This window comes from Macrotis lagotis, chromosome 1 (assembly GCF_037893015.1).
Source record: "Macrotis lagotis isolate mMagLag1 chromosome 1, bilby.v1.9.chrom.fasta, whole genome shotgun sequence".
NCBI lineage: Eukaryota > Metazoa > Chordata > Mammalia > Peramelemorphia > Peramelidae > Macrotis > Macrotis lagotis.
In genome coordinates, this window is record NC_133658.1 from 435,223,949 (window position 1) to 435,247,187 (window position 23,239).

Consider the following 23,239-nt stretch of genomic DNA (forward strand, 5'->3'; position numbering starts at 1 on the left):
GCCACTTACCCTTTGACACAGTGATCAGGGTCTCCTGGCTGTTCCAAAAACAAGACACTCATCTCTCAAACCTGGGAATTCTCTCTGGCTTTCCTGCATGCCTGGAACGCACTCTCTCTCAGGGGGCTCCATCTACTGAACTCCTTAGCTTCCTTTAGGTCCCAAAAGAATCCACCTTCTACAGAAAGCCTCCCCAAGTCACTCTTCATTCTAGTCTTTTTTAGTTTCCTTCTTATACTGTATATAGCTTGCTTGTTACATATTTATTTGTTACTAGTGGTCCCAAAACACATCTATATTGCGATATATCTGTATTCAGAGATGCTCGGAATGTTGAGAGGGAAAAATTCACGCCACAGTGATCCTGCCTGCCTCTGTTGTGCTACCGTGTGACCTCCGGGCTAGTTACAACCTCCTCCCAGGTCTCAGTTTTCTCATTTATAAGGTTTTTAGATCAATTGTTCTTAACCCTTGAGTTCATGGATTGCAATGAAATCCTTGGATAGATTTCAGGGTTTTTAAATTTGTTTTTCTATAATATTTTGATAACTATTTAGCTTAATGGTTTCCTTTACAATCCCTTTGTATTTAATGCATTTTATGAAATTATACTAAGAAGTTCACCAGACTACAGAAGTATCCACCAACATAAAAAAGGATATTGCTACACGATTTCCAAATTTCCTTTCAGCACTAAATTCTAGAATATTCTAGGTACAGTGGGAATTGAAGAATGGTTCCTGATTCTAAGTCCAGTCATGCTACTTTGTCTTTGTGTGTTCCAGAATAAGTCTCACTTTCTCAGGGTCTCATTTTCTTCAGTTTGTTGAATAGGAGGATTGAAGTAGACCTTAAAGCTAAAATCATTTCTAAGTTTAATGACACTGTAATTTCAAAGATAAGTGTTCTCCTGGGCAAAGTAGATACAGCACGGGACCTGGAGTCTGAAGGACCGAGTTCAAATTTGACCTCAGATACTTGATACCTATTAGCTGTATGACCCTGGGCAAGTCCCTTAATCCCATTGCCAAGAAAGAAAGAGGTGGGGGGGGGGGTGAGCAGCTGCTTCTGTCAAAATTCATGAGGACTAGACGTCCATAACTTACTTAAAAATTTACTTTGAAATCTTAATAAAGCTACCAAATAAAGATTTGTCAACATTGGAGGAGATATTCCAGAGAACCCTGAATGAAACATCTGCATAAGTGAGAGGCTCAAGATGCAGACTGAGACATTTTTTGGATGTAGCCAATGCAGATGTTTTGCTTGCCTAAGCACATTTGTTACAGTATTCTTTTTATCAAAAGGGAAAGGGAGGGGGGATTTGTAAGAAAAAATGTGGGGAAATAACCCCGGATCATGTTCTCATCAACAATGGAGGGGTTCGACCAAACTCGGCAGACAAGTTGGATCACCGACGCTAAAGGTACAAGTTGCCTGGTTAGGAAGCAAACCGAACCCCGAGATGAAGGGGCCTGGAGGCTGAGCGCGAGCGCCAGCTCTGCCTTCTGCCCCGTGCGGGCGCCGGGCTGGCCCGTCACAGCCCTTCGGGCCCGGGTCTGTGACCTCCCCCGGCCGGGCCCGGCGTCTCCCTACCCGCAGGCCTCTCGGAACCCCTCGCCGGGCCGTGGCCACCCCCCAGCCCCCCTCCAGGGGCCGCACCAGGGCGCCGTCCTGGGCCTCGGGGCCCCCCAGCCCCAAGCTCTGGCCTGGGGCCCCGGGCTCCCTTCCTTTCGAGCCTGGCCCAGGCGGGCGGCTTTGTGGCCGATTCCTCCTCCGGCCCTCGGCCCCCTCGGCCCCCTCCCCCCGGGCCCGTGCCGGCCCCGGCCCCGACCCCGGCCTCGTGGCGGAGGGGATGCCCTCGCCCCGCGCTTCCTCATCCGCAGAATGGGCCGCGTGCGGCGGGCGGGCTGCCAGCCCGGCCCCGGCCCGGCCCGGCCCAGCCCCGGCCCCGGCCCAGCCCAGCCCAGCCCCGGCCCCGGCCCCGGCGCCCCCGCCTCACTCACGGGGTGCAGCGGTCGCTGTACTCGTTGGCGATGGTCTCGATGCCGCCCGCCCGGGCCACGGCGACGTAGCAGCTCTGGAAGCCCAGGTCAATGCCCACCACCGACATGGCCCCGGCCTGGGACGGGCGCCCGGGGGCCCCGCGCGGCACCGGGGGCGGGGGAGGGGCGGGGGAGAGCGCGAGGCGCACGCACGAGGCCCCGCGTGGCTGCCCCGGAGCGCGCCGGCCGCCGCCGCTGGGCCCGAGGGCAGAGAGGCAGGAGCGGGCGGAGGCAGCGGAGAGCGGGCGGAGGGAGCGGAGGGAAGGAAGGCCCGAGCGGGCTCCGAGCCGGCGGCGAGCCGGGACGCGGGCGGCGGGGCGCTGCGGGGGCGGGGGCGGGGCGGCCGGGACGGGAGAAGAAGCTCTGGAAGGATCTGGTCGCGTCTGGAGGAGGGCGGGCTCAGCGAGGCGGCAGAAAGAAGGGCTCTTCTCGCGACACTTCCGGACTTTAACCCTCTCGCCCCTCCCGTCCCCGGGCTCCTCCCCTTACGCTTACGTCACGCCCTGCTCTGGGTCGGGGCAGCGGGGGGGGGGGGGAAGGGAGGGAGTGTGCGTGCTGTTCCCGTGCGCCTGCGCCGCCTCGGGGTGCCGTCCCCTCCTCGATTCGCTGAACAATGAATGGGGAGCGGGCCAAGGGGAGGGGGGCAAAGCCCTCCTCCGCCGCGCCTCCCGCGTGGGTCCTGCGGGGGGGCCAGAGCGCGGGAACACCCGGGGCCGCGCGGCAAGCGCCCCGCCCTCTGCCCCGCCTCCTTGAGAAGCGCCGCTGGCCCCCGTGACCTTCAGCCTACGAGTCATTCTGCAGGGAAGCCCCCGGCGGCCGGCACCGCCACGCGGCCGCGCGGCTGCGGTGGCGCGTCCTCGCCGCCAGCACCCCGGAGCTCGGGGGCCGCTTTTGGCTCCGCCGTGCCGGAGGCTGAGCAAGGTGCCGGCGGCTGCCCACGGCCGTGAAGTGCTCGGGGCACGATCTGAAGCACTTCCCTTACAGCCGCTCACCCGCTTCCCTCACATGGGGGGAGGTAGATTTTGCTAGGCTTCGGACTCCCTAGCAACCCTCAAAGTATCCCTAAACTTCTCAGGACCTCCAGGCAAATCACTATCTTTGGTACTGTTGTCCCATCGGGTGCCCTGTCCGTAGCACAAAGTCAGAAACATTTGCTGTCCAGCCCTTCAGTTGGATTGGACTCTTCCTTTCTTTCGTATTTACCATTGCAGTACTGCCCCTGGCAGAGTCACTGGCTAAGAGTCTCATCCTGGATTGGAATTCGGGTCTTCTTAACAGTGAATAGAGCTCTGAGTCTGAAATTATGAATATGTGAGTTCAAATATAACTTCAAGCACCTAATAATTCTGTGACCCTGGGCAAATCTTGTTCGCCTCAGTTCCTCATCTATAAAATAAACTTCAAGAAGAGTATCTTTACCCAAAAAAATCCAAATGGAATCACTTAAGTGTATCTTTGTCAAAAAAAAAATAGGATCACAAAAAGTTTAGCACTGCTGAAAAGACTGAACTATAGTCTCCTGACTCCAGGCCCAGGATGCTATGAACTGAACCATCTAACTGCCTCCAAAGCACATGTACCTAATAGACCATTGTAGGCACTTAATTTATATTTGTTGACTTCTCTTAGAGGAAGCAGGGAGTTTCCTCAATTGTAGGTTCCTTTCATCGCTAAAATCACAAATGGCGACCAAAAAGAAAAAAAAAATCTTTGCTAACAGCACTGTTATTCTTATTCTGTGCATGATAAAAACAAACCCAATGAGAATGGAACAGTTTTTTTGGCTCCTCATGTCATTTCCCCAAAATAACAGTTCAAGTTTTTTCTTCCTTTTCAATCTCTTAATCACATTCTCTTGGCTTTTATATAGCTAATTATCTAGCCTTGGTTCATGAGACAAGATATTTGTTTCCTCAACTTGCTTCCATTTTTCATTATTTTTAAGCATTATCCTTTCTCTGATCATAGCAGAGGTAATTTTCCTCACCTATGTCTGTGATTCCATTCTCTCCCTCTTTTTGAATGCCTTTAAATTTTACACCAGTCATTTCCAGGGGCCTTGTAGTAAAACTGAATGACACAAGAACTACATCTAATCGTGAATATAACATTCTACTTCCAAGGTGATCCACCCCCACCCCCCATTAAAAGTGAGTGTTTCCCCTGGAAGGATTTACATGAATTGATGCTGAGCAAAATCAGCAGAACCAGAACATTTTACACCCTAACAGCAATATGGGGGTGATGATCAACCTTAATGGACCTGCTCATTCCATCAGTGCAAAAATCAGGCACAATCCTGGGGTATCTGCAATGGAGAATACCATCTGTATCCAGAGAAAGAATTGTGGAGTTTGAACAAAGACCAAAGACTATTACCTTTAATTTAAAAAAAAAAAACCACCCTTATCTTATTATGCAATTTTGCTATCTCTTATACTTTACAAGGATATGATTTCTCTCTCATCACATTCAGCTTAGATCAATGTATACCATGGAAACAATGTAAAGACTAACAGACTGCCTTCTATGAGGAGTGGGGAGAGGGAAGCAAGATTAGGGAAAAAAATTGTAAAATTCAAAATAAAATCTTTTTTAAAAGGGGGAGGGGTGGCTAGGTGGCACAGTTAGATAAAGCACTGGCCCTGGAGTCAGGAGTACCTGGGTTCAAATCGGGTCTCAGACACTTGATAATTACCTAGCTGTGTAGCCTTGGGCAAGCCACTTAACCCCATTGCCTATCAAAATCCTAAAAAAAAGGGGGGGGGAGTGCTTCCTCATCTCTGGAACCAAGATTGATCATTAGAATTACAGTTTTCATCTTACCCTCACATTCTTTTCATTTCCAACATTTCAGTTATTGAGTATATTCTTCCCCTGGTTTTGCTTCTTCAGTCTGAAGAAGTTAATAAATTTTCCTATGTTTCTCTGAATTTCTCATATTTGTAATTTCTTAAACCCTATTTTATTTCCTTTATGCGCTATTTTGTTCCATTAAGTCATTCATTCAGCCATTCCCCAATTTATGGGGTCCACTGTTTCTAGTTTTTGCTGCCACAAAAAAAGTGTTGTTATGAATATTTTTCTTCATTTGAAACTTTTCATTCATTCTCTCTTTGGCATCTTTGTGATATATGCCAAGCAGTGAGAATTCTGGGTCACTGCTCTCTCTCAAGTATTATAGATCTTTCACTCATTACTGACTCCCTTGCTTACAAACATGTTATAGTTTTCTCAGTCCAAAAAACAGTGTTTGTGACCCTTCTACAGTACCAACTCCCTTTGTCTCTTCCCTTGCTAAGTTTCTTGAAAAAGTTTTCAGTTCCTCATAATACACTTTCTTTGTAACTCATTGAAAAATCTGGTTTCTGCTCCCACTTCTCTCCTGAATAAAGAATTCTGGCAAGATAGGTGATATAAGCTTAGTTTCTCTCTAACCACCTTGAAAGGTAGAATCAATCAAACAATAAGCCTTTATTAAGGCATATGGAGAGTTAAGAGAAGACTAGCACCACTTGTATGAAAGCTTTTACTGTGTCCTTTTCAGGGCTGCTCATCCACATGTGTTGTTCTGACTCTAATGAAACTCTCTTGGCAGATGGGCTAAATCAGGTTGAGGGTAACCTACCAGCCTCAAACGTATTAGTGACTTAAAGGGTTGTCTACCCCAAGCATGTTAAGACTTCCCTTGGTTGAATGGGCAGATGAAAATTACAACAGCCATGAAGAAAACTAAAAAAAAAAAGGTTTTTGTGGAGTGTGTAGAGTTTGGTCAGACATCTAAGATGCCAAGATTATTCACTGTATCCTGAACTATGCCAGTGGTCTTGACTTTTGCTTGCCACTGAACTTTGATGACTTTGGAAGAGAGAATGAGGCTCATGACTTTGTAAAACTCTGCCTCACTTAAATCTCTCTCCTATCCCCATGATGTCATTGGTCCTCTCCAAAAATGAAAGATTAACAACCATTAAGCATCTACTGTGTGCCAGACCCTACATCAAAAACTGGGGACACAGCTAGGTGGTACAGTGGATAGAGTACTAGGATTTAAGTTTAAGGAAGATCTAAGTTTAAGTCCTATTTCAGATACTAATAGTGTGACCCTGGGAAACTCATTTAATTTATTTCAGCCTTAGTTTTCTCATCTGTAAACATAAAGGGGATTGGGCTGCATAATTTCTTCCAATTCAATTTCCTCTTGTGGTTTGTCTTCCCCATTAGAATGTAATTTCCCTGAAGTCAGATACTGTAGTTTTGTTTGTATTTGTAATATCAGGGTGAGCACAGTGCCAAGTACTTATGATATTTGTCCTTCATTCTCAAAGAAGACCATGACAACTAGAGAGATGATGTCATGGCAAGAACATGGATTGGATTTGAATGAGGGTTTGCTGTGCTAAGTCACCAGCCTCATTTTCCCTTCCAGAGCCATCTGGATCTAGTGGCCAGATAGGAAGAACTACTGGAGATGGCCCTAGATGAGAGGCAATCCAGGTTAATCGACTTGCCCATTGTCACACAGCTAGTAGGTGGCAAGTGAGGCTGGATTGGAACTCCTGCCCTCCTGACTCCAAGGGCAGTGTTCTTTCCACTTGTACTACCTAACTGTTTAAATGCTAGACACTATAAATGCTCATTGGAAGTAGAAGGGAAAAGGGAGGAAGTGAAAGAAATAAGCATTTATATAGCTAAGTGTTTAAGGATTGTTAGAGTCAGGAGTACCTGAGTTCAAATCCCACCTCAGACACTTAATAATTACCTAGCTGTGCGGCCTTGAGCAAGCCACTTAATCCCATTGCCTTGCAAAAACCTAAAAAAAAGAAAAAGAAAAAAAAGAAACTAAAAAAAATTGTTCTATTGTTCTTTGTACTTTCATATAACAAGAGCAGGCTGTATGGGAGAAGTGAGTGTATCTGGAATGGCAGAGAAGTACCAGTCAGAAGACTGAATGAGGGGGTGGCTAGGTGGTGCAGTGGATAAAGCACCAGCCCTGGAGTCAGGAGTACCTGGGTTCAAATCCTATCTCAGACACTTAATAATTACCTAGCTGTGTGGCCTTGGGCAAGCCACTTAACTCCATTTGCCTTGCAAAAACCTAAAAAAAAAAAAAAAAGACTGAATGAAAGGTTAACCTTTCCCCGGCTTTCACTCTACCCCAACCCTCATCAAACCAGATTTTTCAACCGGTTACAAAGAATGAGTAATGAGGAAGTGGTGACATTCAACAATTTTTTCAAGAAATTTAGCAAGAGATGATTGCACATGTATAATCTATATCAGGGCTATCCAAAGTTTTTACTTTTAAAAGTTTTTATTAAAACAATAGCCTATATATCTTGATTTGCCATTATAATGAGACCTCTATAGTAGCTCAGCTTTAGGGCGGCTAGGTAGTACAGTGTGGGCAGCTAGGTGGCCCAGTAAATAAAGCACTGGCCCTGGAGTCAGGAGTACCTGGGTTCAAATCCAGTCTCAGACACTTAATAATTACCTAGCCATGTGGCCTTGGGCAAGCCACTTAACCCCATTGCCTTGAAAAATCTTTAAAAAAAAATTTAGTAAATCCAGAGGCTGCCCCACAGGGTCTGCATAAAATTATACTGCAGGGCCTGATCTAATATCAAATTGCTTGCCTTATCAAGGAGGAAGGGAAAGAAGAGAATTTAAACATCAAAATTAGAAAAAACAACAAATATTAAAAATTTTTGTTTATAGGTAATTGAGAAAAAAATTAAATGTAAAAAAGAAATTTGGGAAGAAAAGGGAATATAAAGGGAGAGGTAGGCCTGTAGAAGGGTCAGTTTTTTTCTTTAGGATGAGTTTGTAGGCAAATGGGAACAGATAGTATTTGAGAGGTCAATAATAATACATGACAGAGAGAGAGAGAGAACAGGAACATAGACTCAACTGCTTGGTATATATCCCAAGGATACCAAAGACAGAATTAAAGTTTCCAAATATGGCAAAATATTCATAGCAATACTTTCTGATAGCAAAAACTGGAAATAGCTTAGATACACATTAAGACTTGCTAGAAACACATAAAATAAGCTTTTAAAAAATTATATTAAGCTGAGAAGAAAGGAAACCTCTACTAAAAATTCTACTTCTCTAAAAAGAATGACAAAGATAATGAGCAGTTATGATCATGAATAAACACTATAGGGTAAAAGAATACCAGAATGCTAAAACTTCAGAAGAAGAAAACAATACTGAAATAATTAAAAATAGAACCACTAAAAAAGAGTATATAGCAAGCCTAATAAAAGAATAATAAAAAAATTCCAAAGCAAAGTCACCTGCTTAGAGTAGATAGTGGAAAATTTCAGCAAAGCACTGAAACTGAAAAAAAAAGAAACCAAACTCAAAAAGTTCAAAGATGCAAAAAGTATTAGAGGAAAATTAAAAGAACAAATTTGAAAGTACATGAGGTAAGTATGATTTTTTTTAAAACAATGACCTAGGGTGGCATAGTGGATAAAGCACCAGCCTTGGAGTCAGGAGTACCTGGGTTCAAATCTGATCTCAGACACTTAATAATTACCTAGCGGTGTGGCCTTGGGCAAAGCACTTAACCCCATTGCCTTGAAAAATCTTAAAAAAAAAAAAAGAAAGAAAACAATGACATAGAAATAGGTCTCATAGGAAAAACAAGATAGGAAAAATCCAACCCTGAATATTGCTGCAATCTGGAAAAATCACACTGGTTTTTCTGGACTAATCTTTTATTGTCCAATAGGATGTGTCTATTTCCTAGTCACACTCCTTCCTCCTGCCTAGGGCCCTCTTCTACCCTGCCTTTTTTCCTCCCCCCAAATATTTTGAAACAGAAAAATTTCTGCTGATAGCAATAAAAGGGAAAACTGGAGGCAACAGCAAAGGTAGAATAGTAAGCCATGTGTTCAGGGTTCATAAGCAAAAGCCAGAAGCTCCAGAAGCCATGACATGTCTGTGCCATATAGAACATTGCAAAACTGTAATCCCAACAGCTAAGAGAGAGGAGGTAGATGCTTATCAAGCACAAGAAAAGCAGGAACAAAGGAGCAAGCTGATACCCCAGAGAGAAGAGGGAAAATCAAGGCACCAACTCAAATCTTCCCTATGGTCTTCTACTGAAATTACACTGCAAAACCTTCACCCTGGGAGTTTGTTTTGCAAGATCTGTGATAGAATTCTTAGGAGGTTGGAGGAATGACCTAGAGAGGAGGAAAGAGTGATCCCAGAAGGTGGCCTATAACTATCCCCTTGATAAACCAGGGCTAGTTGTTAATTCTTTCTCTGTTCTTATTTGCATTTTGTCATTCATTTATTTTTCTAGACTTGTGATTTCATCAGTGTATCAGGCTCCTATTATCAAGCATGTTGGCAATTGATCTACAACATTATAGTCTTAGATAGTTACCAAGGATTAAACTGACAATTAAATGATGTGATCAAGGACACATAACTAGGTAGGAAAGGTGAGTCTTGAACTTAGATCTTCCTGACTCCACGGCTATCACATTTCATCATACAACTTTTCTCTCACATACAAGTTTAATAAAACCTGATTTCTATTCATTATCTTATTACTGTGATGCTTTCAAAGTACTTAATATTCTAGGAGAGAGTTAGAAAAAAGTCAGACTCTAATATTCCCAAGGAGGTTTTGAGTGTCAACAAAATGAATCATAGTCATTATTTGAAAACCTTCAGGATTGAGGTTAATCTATGGTTCTGAGCTAAACTAATACAAAAGTCATTACTACCCTCCTGTACTATATCCTTTCCTAACTACCTCAACTCAGTTTTTCAAGTTTCTAGAATAATCTTTCTTATGCATATATAAACTATTTCCAAAGATTCTCCTATAGAGGTTATGGTTACTTTTACTATAACTTTAAGAGCCAAAGCATGTTTAGGATTTGGAACCTTGAGTTTGTCAGTGTTTGAGAAAATTAATAGAGATTATTTAAAGATAAACTATGGAGAAGATAGAGAAAATATGAGAAAATTTTTTGGAGAAAATTGTCAGCTATAATTTTATGTAGTATATTTTTTTTTAGATTTTTCTGAGGCAAATGGGGTTAAGTGGCTTGCCCAAGGCCATATAGCTAAGCAATCATTAAGTGTCTGAGGCTGGATTTGAACCCAGGTACTCCTGACTCCAGGGCCGGTGTTTTATCCACTACGCCACCTAGCCGCCCCAGCTATAATTTTATGGAGAAATATTATGAAGATAATTTTATGATGAGCAAGTTTTGAAAAAGATTTCATAAAATGGCTTCAGAAAAGATGAATAAATTTATCCTGTCAGGACTAGAGTGAAGCTGGAAAAAGACAGAGAAAGAAAATGGAGAGACCTTTTAAAAAAAAAATTCATGGGCCTTGGGCAAGCCACTTAACCCCATTTTGCCTTGCAAAAAAAACTAAAAAAAAAATTAATTTTATTTTTAACATTCTTTTCTTTTTAAATTTTGAATTCGGGGTGGCTAGGTGGCACAGTGGATAGAGCACCGGTCCTGGAGTCAGTAGTACCTGAGTTCAAATCTGCATTCAGACACTTAATGATTACCCAGCTGTGTGGCCTTGGGCAAGCCACTTAACCCCATTGCCTTGCAAAAAACTTTAAAAAAAAAAGTAAATTTTGAGTTCCAGATTTTGTCTGTCCTCCTGTTCCTCTTCACCCACTGTGAAGACAAACAATATACCAATTATGCAAGTGAAATCATATAAAATATATTTCCATATTAGCTGTAGCATAAAAAAAGCAAGAAAATTATGCTTCAATTTGCACTCAAAGTTCACCAGTTCTCTCTCTGGGGTTAGTATTTTTTCATCAAGTCTTTTGGAATTGTTTTGGATCACTGAATTGATCAAAGTAGTCAAGTATTATTACAACATTACTATTATTCTGCACAGTGATCTCCCTCCCAGTTCTTCTCATTTCACTTTGCATTGGTTTATATATAGGCCTCATCATGATTTTTTCTGAAACCTCTCCTTGTCATTTCTTATAGTACAATATTACTCCATCACAATCATATACCACAACTTGTTCCTCAATTGATGTACAGCCTCCCAGTTTCCAATTCTTTACCATCACAGAAAGAGCTGCTATAAATATTTATAGAAATAGATATATAGATATATAGATATCTATATATAGTTTCCTTTTTTTTTTTTTTTTTTTTTTTTTTTTAGTTTTTGCAAGGCAAATGGGGTGAAGTGGCTTGCCCAAGGCCACACGGCTAGGTAATTTATGAAGTGTCTGAGACCGGATTTGAACCCAGGTACTGCTGACTCCAGGGCCGGTGATTTATCCACTGGGCCACCTAGCCGCCCTTTCCTTTGTTTTTCATCTCTTTAGGGCATAAACCTGGTTGTTTGTTTGCTGGACCAAAGGATACAGTTTTGTAGTCCTTTGGGCACAGTTTCAGATTGTTCTCCAGAACAATTAGTTGAGTTTACTGCTCTACCAAACAATGCATTAAAGCACCTATTTTTCCTGTTTTGCCTTTCTCTATTTAGAATATATTTTCATATAACATCCTTTGACCATTGGGGAATGGTTCTTATTTTTTTTTTTTATCAATTTTACTCATTTCCTTATATATTTGAAAAGTAAGACCTTTATCAGAGAAATTTGCTGTAAAACTTTTTATATTGCCTTACTGTCTATGGTATATTTTTTAGCAAACTGTACTTTTCCTGATTATGTCTTTCAGTTAGGTCTATTTTTGCTTTTGCTTTGTCTGATATCATAATTACTACCCCTTCCCTCCTCACTTCACCTGAAGTCTATGGACTCTGCTCCAGATCTTTTGATCTGTATTCAATTCAAGTGTATCTCTTGTTTACTTGTTGGATTCTGATTTCTAAACCATTCTGCTATCTACTTCCAGGGTTAGCTCATCCTATTCATAATCACAGTCATTATCACTGATTGTGCATTTCCCTTCATCCCATTTTCCTGTTTATCCTTCTCTCCCTTTTTATCTTGCCCTTTCTCAAAAGTTTGTCATGATTCCATATTTCTTATCCCCTTCCCCTCCCATCTCCTCATTAGGTAAAATAGAAATCTATACCCAACTGAGTCTTTGGCTGTTTGTGTGTTTGTGTGTGTGTGTGTGTGTGTGTGTGTGTGTGTGTGTGTGTGTGTGCACTTTGAACCAATTCTCTCTTTGAATCAATTCCGATGAGCTTGAGGTTCAAGCATTGCCCACCACCCTCTTCCCCCACTTTCTGCTTCACCATAGAAGCTCTTTTTCTTCCTTCATGGAAGAAAAATTTCCTCATTCTAGCTGGAGAGTCCTTTTCTGATAGATTTGTAAAACCTTGCTCTTTCATAGAAGGTTAAAAAGAATTCTTGAAAAGACTTTTTGTATTCTTAGTGAATTGAATGGTAGAAATGTGCTTCCAAAACTTTAAAGAAGTCATTTGTAACTGCAGAGATGGTGAGAGATGACTTTGGCTGTCCTCTTTCTCATAATTAAAATATTGTAAATGGTGATTTTTTTATGACTTTGAAGATCAGGAAGGTTAGGGGATTTGCCTCTGTTCATAAAGATAACAAGAATCAGGGAGAAGTGGAAACAAATTCCTTATGACTTCAAGGCCTAAACTCTTTTGCCCTGTGTCTATATCAAATTCTACTCTGCAGGGCAGCTAGGTGGCAAAGTGGATAAAGCGCCGGCCTTGGAGTCAGGAGTACCTGGGTTCAAATCCTACCTCAGACACTTAATAATTACCTAGCCATGTGGCCTTGGGCAAGCCACTTAACCCCATTGCCTTGAAAAATCTAAAAAAAAAAATTCTACCCTGCACCTGCCCCTAGTTTAACCCATCCCTAAAGGCACAGCTCCAATGATACCTTCCCTGATCACCCACTCACAAATTATCTTGCTTTCCTCAGATTTCACATAATCTTTGCATCTTTCTTATGAATCACAGCTGTCTTTGTTCAGTCATTTTCAGTTGCATTCAACTCTTTGTGATTCCAATTAGATTTTCCTGGCAAAGATCCTGCAGTGGTTTCTCAATTCCTTCTTCAGGTCATTTTACAAATGAAGCAAATGGGGTTAAGTGACTCGCCCCGAGTCACATAGCTAGTATGTGTCTGAGGCTTCAACTAGTCCAATCCAAGCCTGAAAAGAATTGTAATGTGTCTCATGAATGGTCATTTAACCTCTGCTTCGACATTTCCAACATGGAGGTTTTCCATTATGATCAACAGTTTTATATAAAGTTATTTTATAATTATTTAATTCATATGCATGCCATATCATAAGATCACATATTTAGAATTGGATGGAAACAAGTGATTGTCAACTCCAATCCCTTCATTTTATAGATTAGGAAGTTGATAATCAAAGAGGTTGAACCTAGTGCTCTGACTTCAAATCCACTGTACTTTCCCCTGAAGAACATTGCTTTTGCACTGTGAAATTCATCAAAGAAAAGTGTTCATCATATTAATAGTTTTATTTCTCCAGTGTCTAGCACAGTGCTCTATGCCTAGCAGTACCTTAAAAAATAAATGATGCCAGTGATTATTGAGTGAATGACTGAATGAGCAAGTATAAACATATGATTATCTATTTAGCAGTAATAAGCACAGAACATATATATATATATATATATATATATATATATATATATATATATATATATAGTAGTCTGCTCTAACCTTGAGTGTACAACAATCTCATCATTCTTAATGAATAGGATCTCATTTCCCTCTAAACCTCAACAATAGAAGTCTGTCACTGACACAGCAAAAGTGAACATAGCAAATAGTTGTCTCAGTTTATACAGCATAGACCTTACACTTCTGGTTTTCTTTGGCACAATACCCAGCAACCTAACCCATCATCCTCACTGAGATGTTCTCTTCTAAAAATAAGCTGCAACCAACATCAGCTCCAAAACCCTTGTCCTGCTATAAATAGTTCTCTGTATCATCAAACATATGGTTCATGAGGCTATTCTAGGACATATGAGCATCAATGAATCAGATCAACAGAGTTCAGAACTATGGCAAGTCTAAAGTATCACGTTTCCAAGAATTTTGTTATAGAATAAGCATTTACAACATGGCTCTCAAAACATGCAGCCCATTAGTGGCAACACTTTTGCCTTCAATAAAAACCATAGTGGCGTGGCATTGTTAAATTCTTTACACTGTTAAAATGATTAAATTTAGAGCAAGTCAGTAAGAATTTATTAAGCAACTTACTGGGCTCTGCTATGGAGTCCAAGTAAAAGGTCTAGGGCATAGCAAAAAAATCATTAGTTGGCACCTACAGTATTGAGGGGGTATTCCTATCTGGCTTCTTAGGAGATATAGGGAAAAATCATAGGATCCCATAGTTAGAACTATCAGTGGGGGGCAGCAAGGGGATAGGAGGACCAGCTTTGGAGTCAAGAGGGTCTGAGTTCAAATCCTACCTCAGACACTTAGTAATTATCTAGTTGTGTGACCTTGGGCAAGTCACTAAACCCCATTGTCTTGCAAAAACCAAAAAGCCCCAAAAACTATTGGTGTTAATTTAATCCAATCCGTCATTTAAAAATGAAAGAATTGAGATCCAGAAAAATTAAGAAACTCAATCAAGTTTACATAAGTAATAAGTGACCAAACCAGAATATGAACCCACAGCTCTAATTCTAAATCCACAATTCTTTCCATCATAGCATGGATTGCATGACCTCTAAATTCCCTTCTATTTCCAGGATTCTCTAATTCTGTGACTGACACTCCATCCACATTGCCTTATATGGCATAGAGGATATCCTCTTCCCAGAAGAGAGAATGAGCTAAAAAAGGTAAACAGTTTAACCTTGTCATAGTGGCAGAATTTGGGGGTGGGGGGAGGGAAGGAGAGGAAGAGAAGGAGGGAGGAATTTAAAGTCTGTACTATTTCTCCAATACAGTACTTGTGAGTATGACATCCATACATACTGAATTTTATATAACAGTCTCGATTTTAATAAAAGGAAATATGCTTCCTTCCTTCATTGTAAAGCTGAAGCACTATAAACATGGAATGTAGAATATAAATACTATTATACTCAGTTGCTATGTTAGTTTTTCAACTGTTTTTACTACTTTTTTTATTTTTGTGAAAAGAATGGTTTTCTGGGGAGGGGAGAGACAATGGATATATGAAAATGAGATTTTTTAAAGTTTAAAAATGTTCAAAAGAAAAAAGAAAAGGAAATATATTTTTTAACAAAACCTTGCAAATTGAATTTCTTTTGCCAGATAAAATTCTGATATCCTCCCACCCTAACTTGAGTAGGTGATACTCAGCATACACCATCATTATCCTGAAATGCTGAATCTGGAGTGTCCAGCCTGGCTTCTAGAAAGCCCTTTTCCTAAACCAGTTTGGAGATTTCCTTGGCCTGGTAACCTGGAATAACCAAGGTGTCTGGTGGTACCAAGTACTTATTTATCATAAGGGAAGACTCCAAACCTTCAGAGATGGCATCTTGCCCTGAAATTGGAGTCAGAAAACCTGCCTCTCACTAGCTGTATGACCTTGGACAAGTCACTTTCCCCACTTCTGCACTTCCCCATCTCAACTGGGAATCATAATATTTGCACTATATCTGGATGCTTTTATAAAACAATTATTAGGAGAATTGCAAAATCCCACATTAAAGAGAATTATCATCATTATTATAATACATTGCAAAATTGGTATTAAACATTTAATCCTTAGACACAAATCCATACTACTTTGTCTAGATTTGGAGAATCCAAGATCAAAGGATACTTCATTTCTTCCTGTTGCATCCAAATACGTGTTGTGGATATTCAATAAATGATTGGTGGATTGTAAACCATAGAGTAAGAGTGATCAGAGAAATCCCAGATTTGCTAGACTGGGACATCTCCAACACAGTTGGAGATGTCTGAAATCATCATGCTAGGTTACAATTACCCAGCAATTTCTCATTAGTCCTAGCCTTGGGCTCTGCCTGATATAAATTGATACCCTGGTACTTAACATCTGATAATGAAATGAAAATGATTTTTCCTTGGCCAGAGCAGGGAGAAAATTATTCAATAAGAATATTCATCAAGGGTCGGCTAGGTGGTGCAATGGATAGAGCACCAGCCCTGGAGTCAGTAGTACCTGAGTTCAAATCCGGCCTCAGACACTTAATAATTACCTAGCTGTGTGGCCTTGGGCAAGCCACTTAACACCGTTGCCTTGCAAAAACTAAAATATATATATATATATATATATATATATATATATATTCATCAAGGACACTGTATTGATTCAACTGAACACAGCTTCCTAGTGTTGATTGTGCTGTTGGTCAATGATCAGAAGATCTTACAGAAGAACTGACCCTTAGATAGGGTCTTAGGAAAAGCTATCCCAGCATACGTAACAGGACACTGGGAAATATTGTTCCTATCATAGTCCCCATGATCTTGATGTTTGAAGAGAATTGTCCCCTAAGAGTACAGAGGGTGAATTCTTGTGAATTGGTATAGACTGTATTTAGATTCTAAGAGCTATACCAATATCCCCACCTGTACTTTTGGGAGACTCTTCTAGTGCCTTTTCTCCCTTGGAATTCTAGCATTAAAAAAAAAGGGAGGAAATTTTGCTTTTCTTCCACTTCTCCGAGTACCACTTTATAATAAGAGCACAGGGAGTGGAGACATATCCTTGACTATAATCCAGGTTACCAGGCTAAGGAAGAGAGCCCTAAATCCTCAGCTACCTCCTGCTTTCTGTTTTATTCTGAGTACACCTCAGCAACAAGTAATCCTGAGAAATGGATGTTTCTAGGCTTGATGGTTTCCTTGTGAGTTTAAGAGTTCCTGATTTGGGTACCAACTGTTCAGATGGAAATGAGACCAATAAAAGCATACTTCTCTGAAGAGAAAAAGCAGCACCTCCAGGAATAGTCTGTAGTTAAAAACCAATGAAAGGGGGCAGTTAGGTGGCACAGCGGATAGCACTGGCCCTGAAGTCAGGAGGACCTGAGTTCAAATGTGACCTCAGACACTTAATAATTACCTAGCTGTGTGACTTCGCACAAGTCACTTAACCCCATTGCCTTGAAAAAACTAAAAAAAAAGGACAATGAAAGCCAACTTTGCTGTCCAGTAGATCTGAACTTTGTGAGTTTCTTAGACAAAAGTCCAAAGTGAACATAAGTATAAATTATCTATCCCATATTTGAAATGTTTTATGTTTTTGTGTTTGTTGATGCACACCTGTAAATCTTTTGCAGTAATATACTAGCTAATATATTATGTTTAGCAACTGGGTTTCAAAAAAGAATGTGAAGTTTAATCTACATAATTCACATCTTCTCCATAATCTTCTTAAGCCTAGACAATCAACAAAGAATAAATTAAGCCCTTATTTATAGTGTTTGCCCATTTCTGAAATATAAATATTCACACTGAAGATTTAACGATCAACTCAGCTGAGCTTGTTTGAACTTACCTTTAGGATACTCTGAGCATTCTGTGGCACATTTCTGCTGTGCAGGAAATTAATGACTTTTCTAAAACTGATATTCATGTGATTTACTGATTAGCTTTTCTAGAAGGGACCTTGATATCCATATTTTCTGGATACACTAGCTTTATTTTATTTGTTTGTTTTAGGCAAGGCAAATGGAGTTAAATAGCTTGCCCAAGGCCACACAGCTAGGTAATTATTAAGTGTCTGATTTGAACCCAGATACTCCTGACTCCAAGGCTGGTGCTTTATCCATTGTGCCACCTAGCCACCCCTACTAGCTTTATTTTAAAAGTTATCTCTGAAATATCTCAAAAATGACCACATCTGACAGGAACAATATTCTAGACATGAACATGATCATCATCAGTAATGATAATAATAATAATAATAGCTAACATTATATGAATATAATGCTTTAAAATTTGCAAAGCATTTTGCATATGTTTTCTCATCTGATCATTACAACAATGCTGGGAAGTAGCTGCTTTTTTGCTGCCCCCATTTTACAGATAAGGCAACTTAAGACTTAGGTTAAATTATTTGCTCAGGTTCACAACTAGTAAGTATCTGAGGTAGGATTTGAATTCAGGTCTTTTTGATTCTTAAGTACAAGGTTTTATCTGTTGTGCCAACTAGCTAAAGACAAAGATCAGGAGAGTACCCTATTGACCCATGTATAAAATGCACTTTAATTTTGGGGTCCAAAATTTGAAAAAAATGTATTACATAAAGTTATTGAACTCAAGTTTTATTCATCATAAAATCATACAACTCCCCATCACTGTCAAAACTTCCATCCATTAACTTGTCCTCATCTGTGTTTGATGAGGAATCCTTGTCTTAGGAGAGGCTCTGCCTGCTCTCCTGACTGGGCTCTGGTCTAGGGTTGACCATAATCACTCCCTGGGCAAGTCTGGTGCCTGGATGCATGCTCAGTCCTTTCCAATTCATGAAACTGAAGCACCCATTGTGTCTCCTTTGAGATCATTCACTTCTTTTTCATCAGCAATTCTTCTGGCCTCCTGCTGAACCATCTTTTAGGACACGGGAATTCCACTAGGACTTTGTTCTTCAATCCATCGCTTCACTTCCCTCTCTAACTCCGACCATTTGTCTGACTTGCCTCTCATGGCCTTCTTCTGCCAGGATGTTTTCAGTAGGGTTTCTCCTTCCTGAAGCTGGTCTCAGATTGTTTTCTCAGTTGGAGGAGGGCTAGACTGATGTTCAGCCCCACAATTTCCATTCACTTTTGCTAAATGGATCACTTTGAACTTGAATTTAGCATGTATGACAACCTTTCCTGAGCCATTACCAGGCAGAACATGGCAAAACATAGCCTGTTATACCAGAAACAATGAGCAGAAAGACAACAAGCTCAAAAAAACCCCCAGGAAATACAAGTAAAAAAATCTATAGCCACTGTATAAGATACTCCCATTTTTGCAACCCCACATTTTTCAAAAAAGGGTGCATCCTATACATGGGGAAATATGGTATTTTATCATCTCTTCTCAGGACCCAAAATTGATCATTCCAATTACTAAGCATTCAGCTTCCTTTCAGCATTTTTAAAATTTATATTATCGAAGTTATTATTTATACTATGATATTGATATAATTTTGCCACAATTTTCTGAATTCCTTGTATTTGCCATTCTCATAGCACAATACTATTTAGTTATTTTATATATCACAATTTTTTTCAAATATTTTCCTATCAACAGGCATCCAGTTTTTTTTTTTTACTATGACAAAAAAGTGAAGTTATAAACATTTGGTACCCCAATAGCATTTTATTTTCAGGCTTCTTGTTTGAAGAAGATTCTGTAGTTAATGCTAGGATTTGATGAACAATCAAAATCAGAATTCCTCAAGTTCATGCAGCATCTTGGCCAAACATGGCTTCATGTCCCAAAGGGGCCCATTTATTAGTCGTTGACAAGGAGTTATATTTAATGTTCAAATGAAATGTGAGTTCAAAATCTAAAAATATCCCAGATGATTAGGGATGATTTGACACTTGGAATGCCCAGTACAAAAGCACTAACCAGGAGAATGGGTAGGACCTTGGTAACTAACAACATGTTTTCCTGGGAACAGCACAGAGATATGGAGTTCCCCATGACCAAATGAAGTATCAGATTCTCAGATTCCAACTGCACATTGGAAGTGGTTCATAGATCATGGATTTAGGCACAAAGGGACTTTGAAGGTTATCTGGACCCCTCCCACACTCATTTTATAGATGACTTGCCCAAGATCACAGAGCTAATGTCAGAGGCAAGATTTGTATATAGGCCTTCTTGACTCCGAATCTAGCAGTCTAACCACTAGACCACAATGCCTTTCAAACTGGAATAAAGTTCCTTCAAAACAAGGCCAATTTGATACCTGACTCAGGTAAGATTGGTGGTTCAAGATTGGGACTGGAATGAAGTCAGACCATCTAAAATTTGACAATAACAACAACCAAAAAAAAAAAGAGAGAGAGAGAGAGAGAAAAAGGAGGGAGTGTTATTTAGCAGAAACATGCAAGGATATTTGGCAAGAATTTAGAACTGGTTTACATAAACATAGTTCTCCTTGATATCAAATGAAAACACCTATAGTCTGAAGGGTGTGTTGCTTTGCTTTGTGGTAGATTGTAATGGCCATTGTACTTAGCCACTGGCTCTCAGTTACTGGGGGAGGGGAAATGGAAAGGAGAGATGACATACTCATGACATACTTTTAGTGTTTACAGATTATGAATATAAATCTAAAATTTAACAATTAGTTTTTGCAAACTGGTTTGAGTTGACTCTAGCACATTCCTGGACATTAGTTTAAGTCTGAGGCACATAAATTCCTTTTATATCCTAGGCAAAGAAGAAATCATATCCTGGTTCAGACCATAGTAGGCCAATCAACTGTCAAAGTCATCTCTACCTTCCAGGGAAAGACTAGCCCAGCCAGAGTGGAAGGAATTCCGATAGATAGATAGATAGATAGATAGATAGATAGATAGATAGATAGATAGATAGATAGATGGATGGATGATAGATGGATAGATGGATGGGTGGATAGATAGATAAATAGGATAGATAGATAAGGTATATATGTATGTATATTGTTTTCACCATACCCCATCCCTTGATGGAAAAATCCTAAAGGTATTCTAAGTCACTTTCCACCACTCCAATGACCTCAAAGTCCAGAATATGAAGGAGAATGAAGATCTGAAATCTCACGCTTCACATCCATATTATGGAAGGACAAAATCCAGGACCTTAACAAGCTGGTCCATATGGTGGGTTATGCCAAATATTTGCAGTTCTCAGTGAGCTTCTTGATGTCACCACTTTAGTGATGACAATAAGGAGATACAATTCCAAGAATATCAGAGCCATAACACAAAGGATGATAATCACAGAAAACTAACACCTAGTGACAATTCTCATCACAGGTTCAAATCATTACCCTTTTATATACAGCCTATATCAAAGTCAATACGAAGACTTCACCTAATCAGTATTCCCCAACCCATTAACCAAGGCCTCCCCCTTCCTGGGTATCATTCTAGTGGAAAGCAGGAGAGAGAAAGATGAAATCAAATCTTTATCCACTTAAAGGTCTGAGAGGATCCTTCTTCCACAGCACTGGACGAGGACTCTCACTCACCTTTATTCAGAACTTCCATCAAATCACTAAGATACCTTTTTTTACAGCTGGTCATGCATTTACCATGCTTATGCAGAAACAATTCCATCCTCTCCATAATGTTAAAAAGCAAAACATCTTCCAACTCCCTGGTCCTCTAAGCTCTTTCAGGGAGGGAAGATAGAACTGTCCAGCTACCCAGAGGTAATGGAGACCTGTCAATTGAAGGGCATATGAATCATTTCCATGGGATGTATGGAGTCCTCTGAGGGGACAAGAACTTCAAGACTTAGGTGATTCTGCATTGCAGTCAGAATACAAAAGGAATAGAGAAAGTTAAGAGGAAATATGTCCAAAAGCAGTCCCTTCTCATCAAGAAAATCTTTTTTTTGAGGTTTGTGGTATGCTGGACTAATCAAATCTTGGGACCAGATTCTTTGCCTTTTAGAAAGAGAACTAATCTAATATAACACAGGACGGAGGAGAACTCTGGCCTATTCAGAGCTACTGAAATAAAGCACTCATTTTTTCCTGACGAGTCATTTTTATAAATATAACTTCTGGAAGTTAGGATACAGGGACATGATCATGAACCTGTTGATGAGCAGGGGTAAACATTTTACACAGATAAGAGCAGGAAAGGAAACAATTTACTAGGTGGAGTCAATTGCAGACTATTCAGGGTAATAGGTATTCTGATTGGTACAAGTAGGACTATTAGGCCCAAGTGAAAGAAAGGAAGAGTGGAAGCATTTATATAGTCCTATTATATGTCTGTCACTAAGGAGCCATTTGATTGAAAAGTGACTCTCTTATTCTTAGGGGTTTCATACAATAGTATACTATCCTCAATATGGAATCACAGATTCCATGTTTGTATTAGAAGTGGGTGTAGTTCCCACTTTCTGATTTTCTATAATGCCAACCTAAATGTTCAATTCTGTAGAAGTCATATAATGTTTTATCATGTTTCACAAATAACTATATATGGGGAGAAGCAATGGCAAAATTAATCTCATCCTAAGTAGAAGGCCTTTAATGAACTAATCTTGGCATTCTCTAACCCCAGACCACTTGGTCAGACCCTTGACTCTCTTCTCAATAATTGATATAAGCCCGGCCAGTTAGAACTTTGTCTACCTGGAGCGTTCCATGTGTTGGCAGGTTCCGAAGCCAGGACATCATGATGTGAGAGAGAGATGGGGGCCAGTGTGATCCACGCTTTCTGGAACCTCAATCTGGATGATCATGTTAAGAGGAAGATCAGTAAGGTGAAGCCATCTATTGCCCCCATGCACCCCCATCACCAAGAGCCTGATCCAAGAGGAAATCAACCACCACCCAGAATTAGAGGAAATAGTTAAATGAAAAGATGACAAGCTGCTCACATTATTAAAAGAAGTTTATATTAACTCCAAAGATCCTATTCCACATGTGTGGGTGAAAGATGCCAGTTTACCTCACTCAACAGAGCTCAGACTTCCAAAAGGCAATCACTTTAACCTCATGACTTCCCAGAACATTCCCAAAGGAAAAATTTCAGTGGTGGAAGCTCTCACACTACTTAACAATCATAAACATTCTCCTGCAACATGGACCACAGAGAAAATAGCCCAGGAATATTATCTGGAACTGAGAGATGTCAAATCCCTTCTCATGGTTTTTGTTGCTTTTGATATAAAGATCTTCCCTGCCAATGATGGAAAGAAAGCTATATCATCTAAGTGAAAGAAGCCATTAGAAGCATTTTCCACTCCCCATATGTTCTTGTCCTATTTGTTGCCTCCTTAATGCATTAAATTATGTTGTCATTTGGCTAAAAAAATATAACTGATATAAAGTTTGCTGTAAATGATCATACAGCTACCTATCTATTCCCAGGCTTCATAATGTAATTATGAACCTCTTAAATCCTAAGAGTTCCCACAAGAACCTGAATAAAATGAAAATTCATCTTTTTTTTTTCATTTTCAATTTTCACCCTTAATTTCTCTCCTTCCCTTCATCTCCTCCTCAACACATCCAGAAAGGGGTGGCTAGGTGAGGCAGTGGACAGAGCATCAGCCC

The 23,239-nt window shown here is 40.4% G+C and overlaps 1 protein-coding gene and 1 pseudogene across 1 annotated transcript in view; one reads left to right on the plus strand and one right to left on the minus strand.

Annotated features, from left to right (window-relative positions):
- The window catches only part of HSPA4 (heat shock protein family A (Hsp70) member 4), a 46,360-nt gene extending 43,983 nt beyond the window's left edge, over positions 1-2,377 (minus strand). Inside the window, exon 1 of the mRNA XM_074213244.1 lies at positions 2,007-2,377. Coding sequence (XP_074069345.1) covers positions 2,007-2,113 — 107 coding nt within the window. The 5' untranslated portion in view covers positions 2,114-2,377. The remainder of the gene's footprint in view (positions 1-2,006) is intronic.
- Positions 2,378-22,371: 19,994 nt separating this feature from the next.
- On the plus strand, positions 22,372-22,900 carry LOC141518856 (NADH dehydrogenase [ubiquinone] 1 alpha subcomplex assembly factor 4 pseudogene; annotated as a pseudogene).
- Positions 22,901-23,239: the final 339 nt, after the last annotated feature.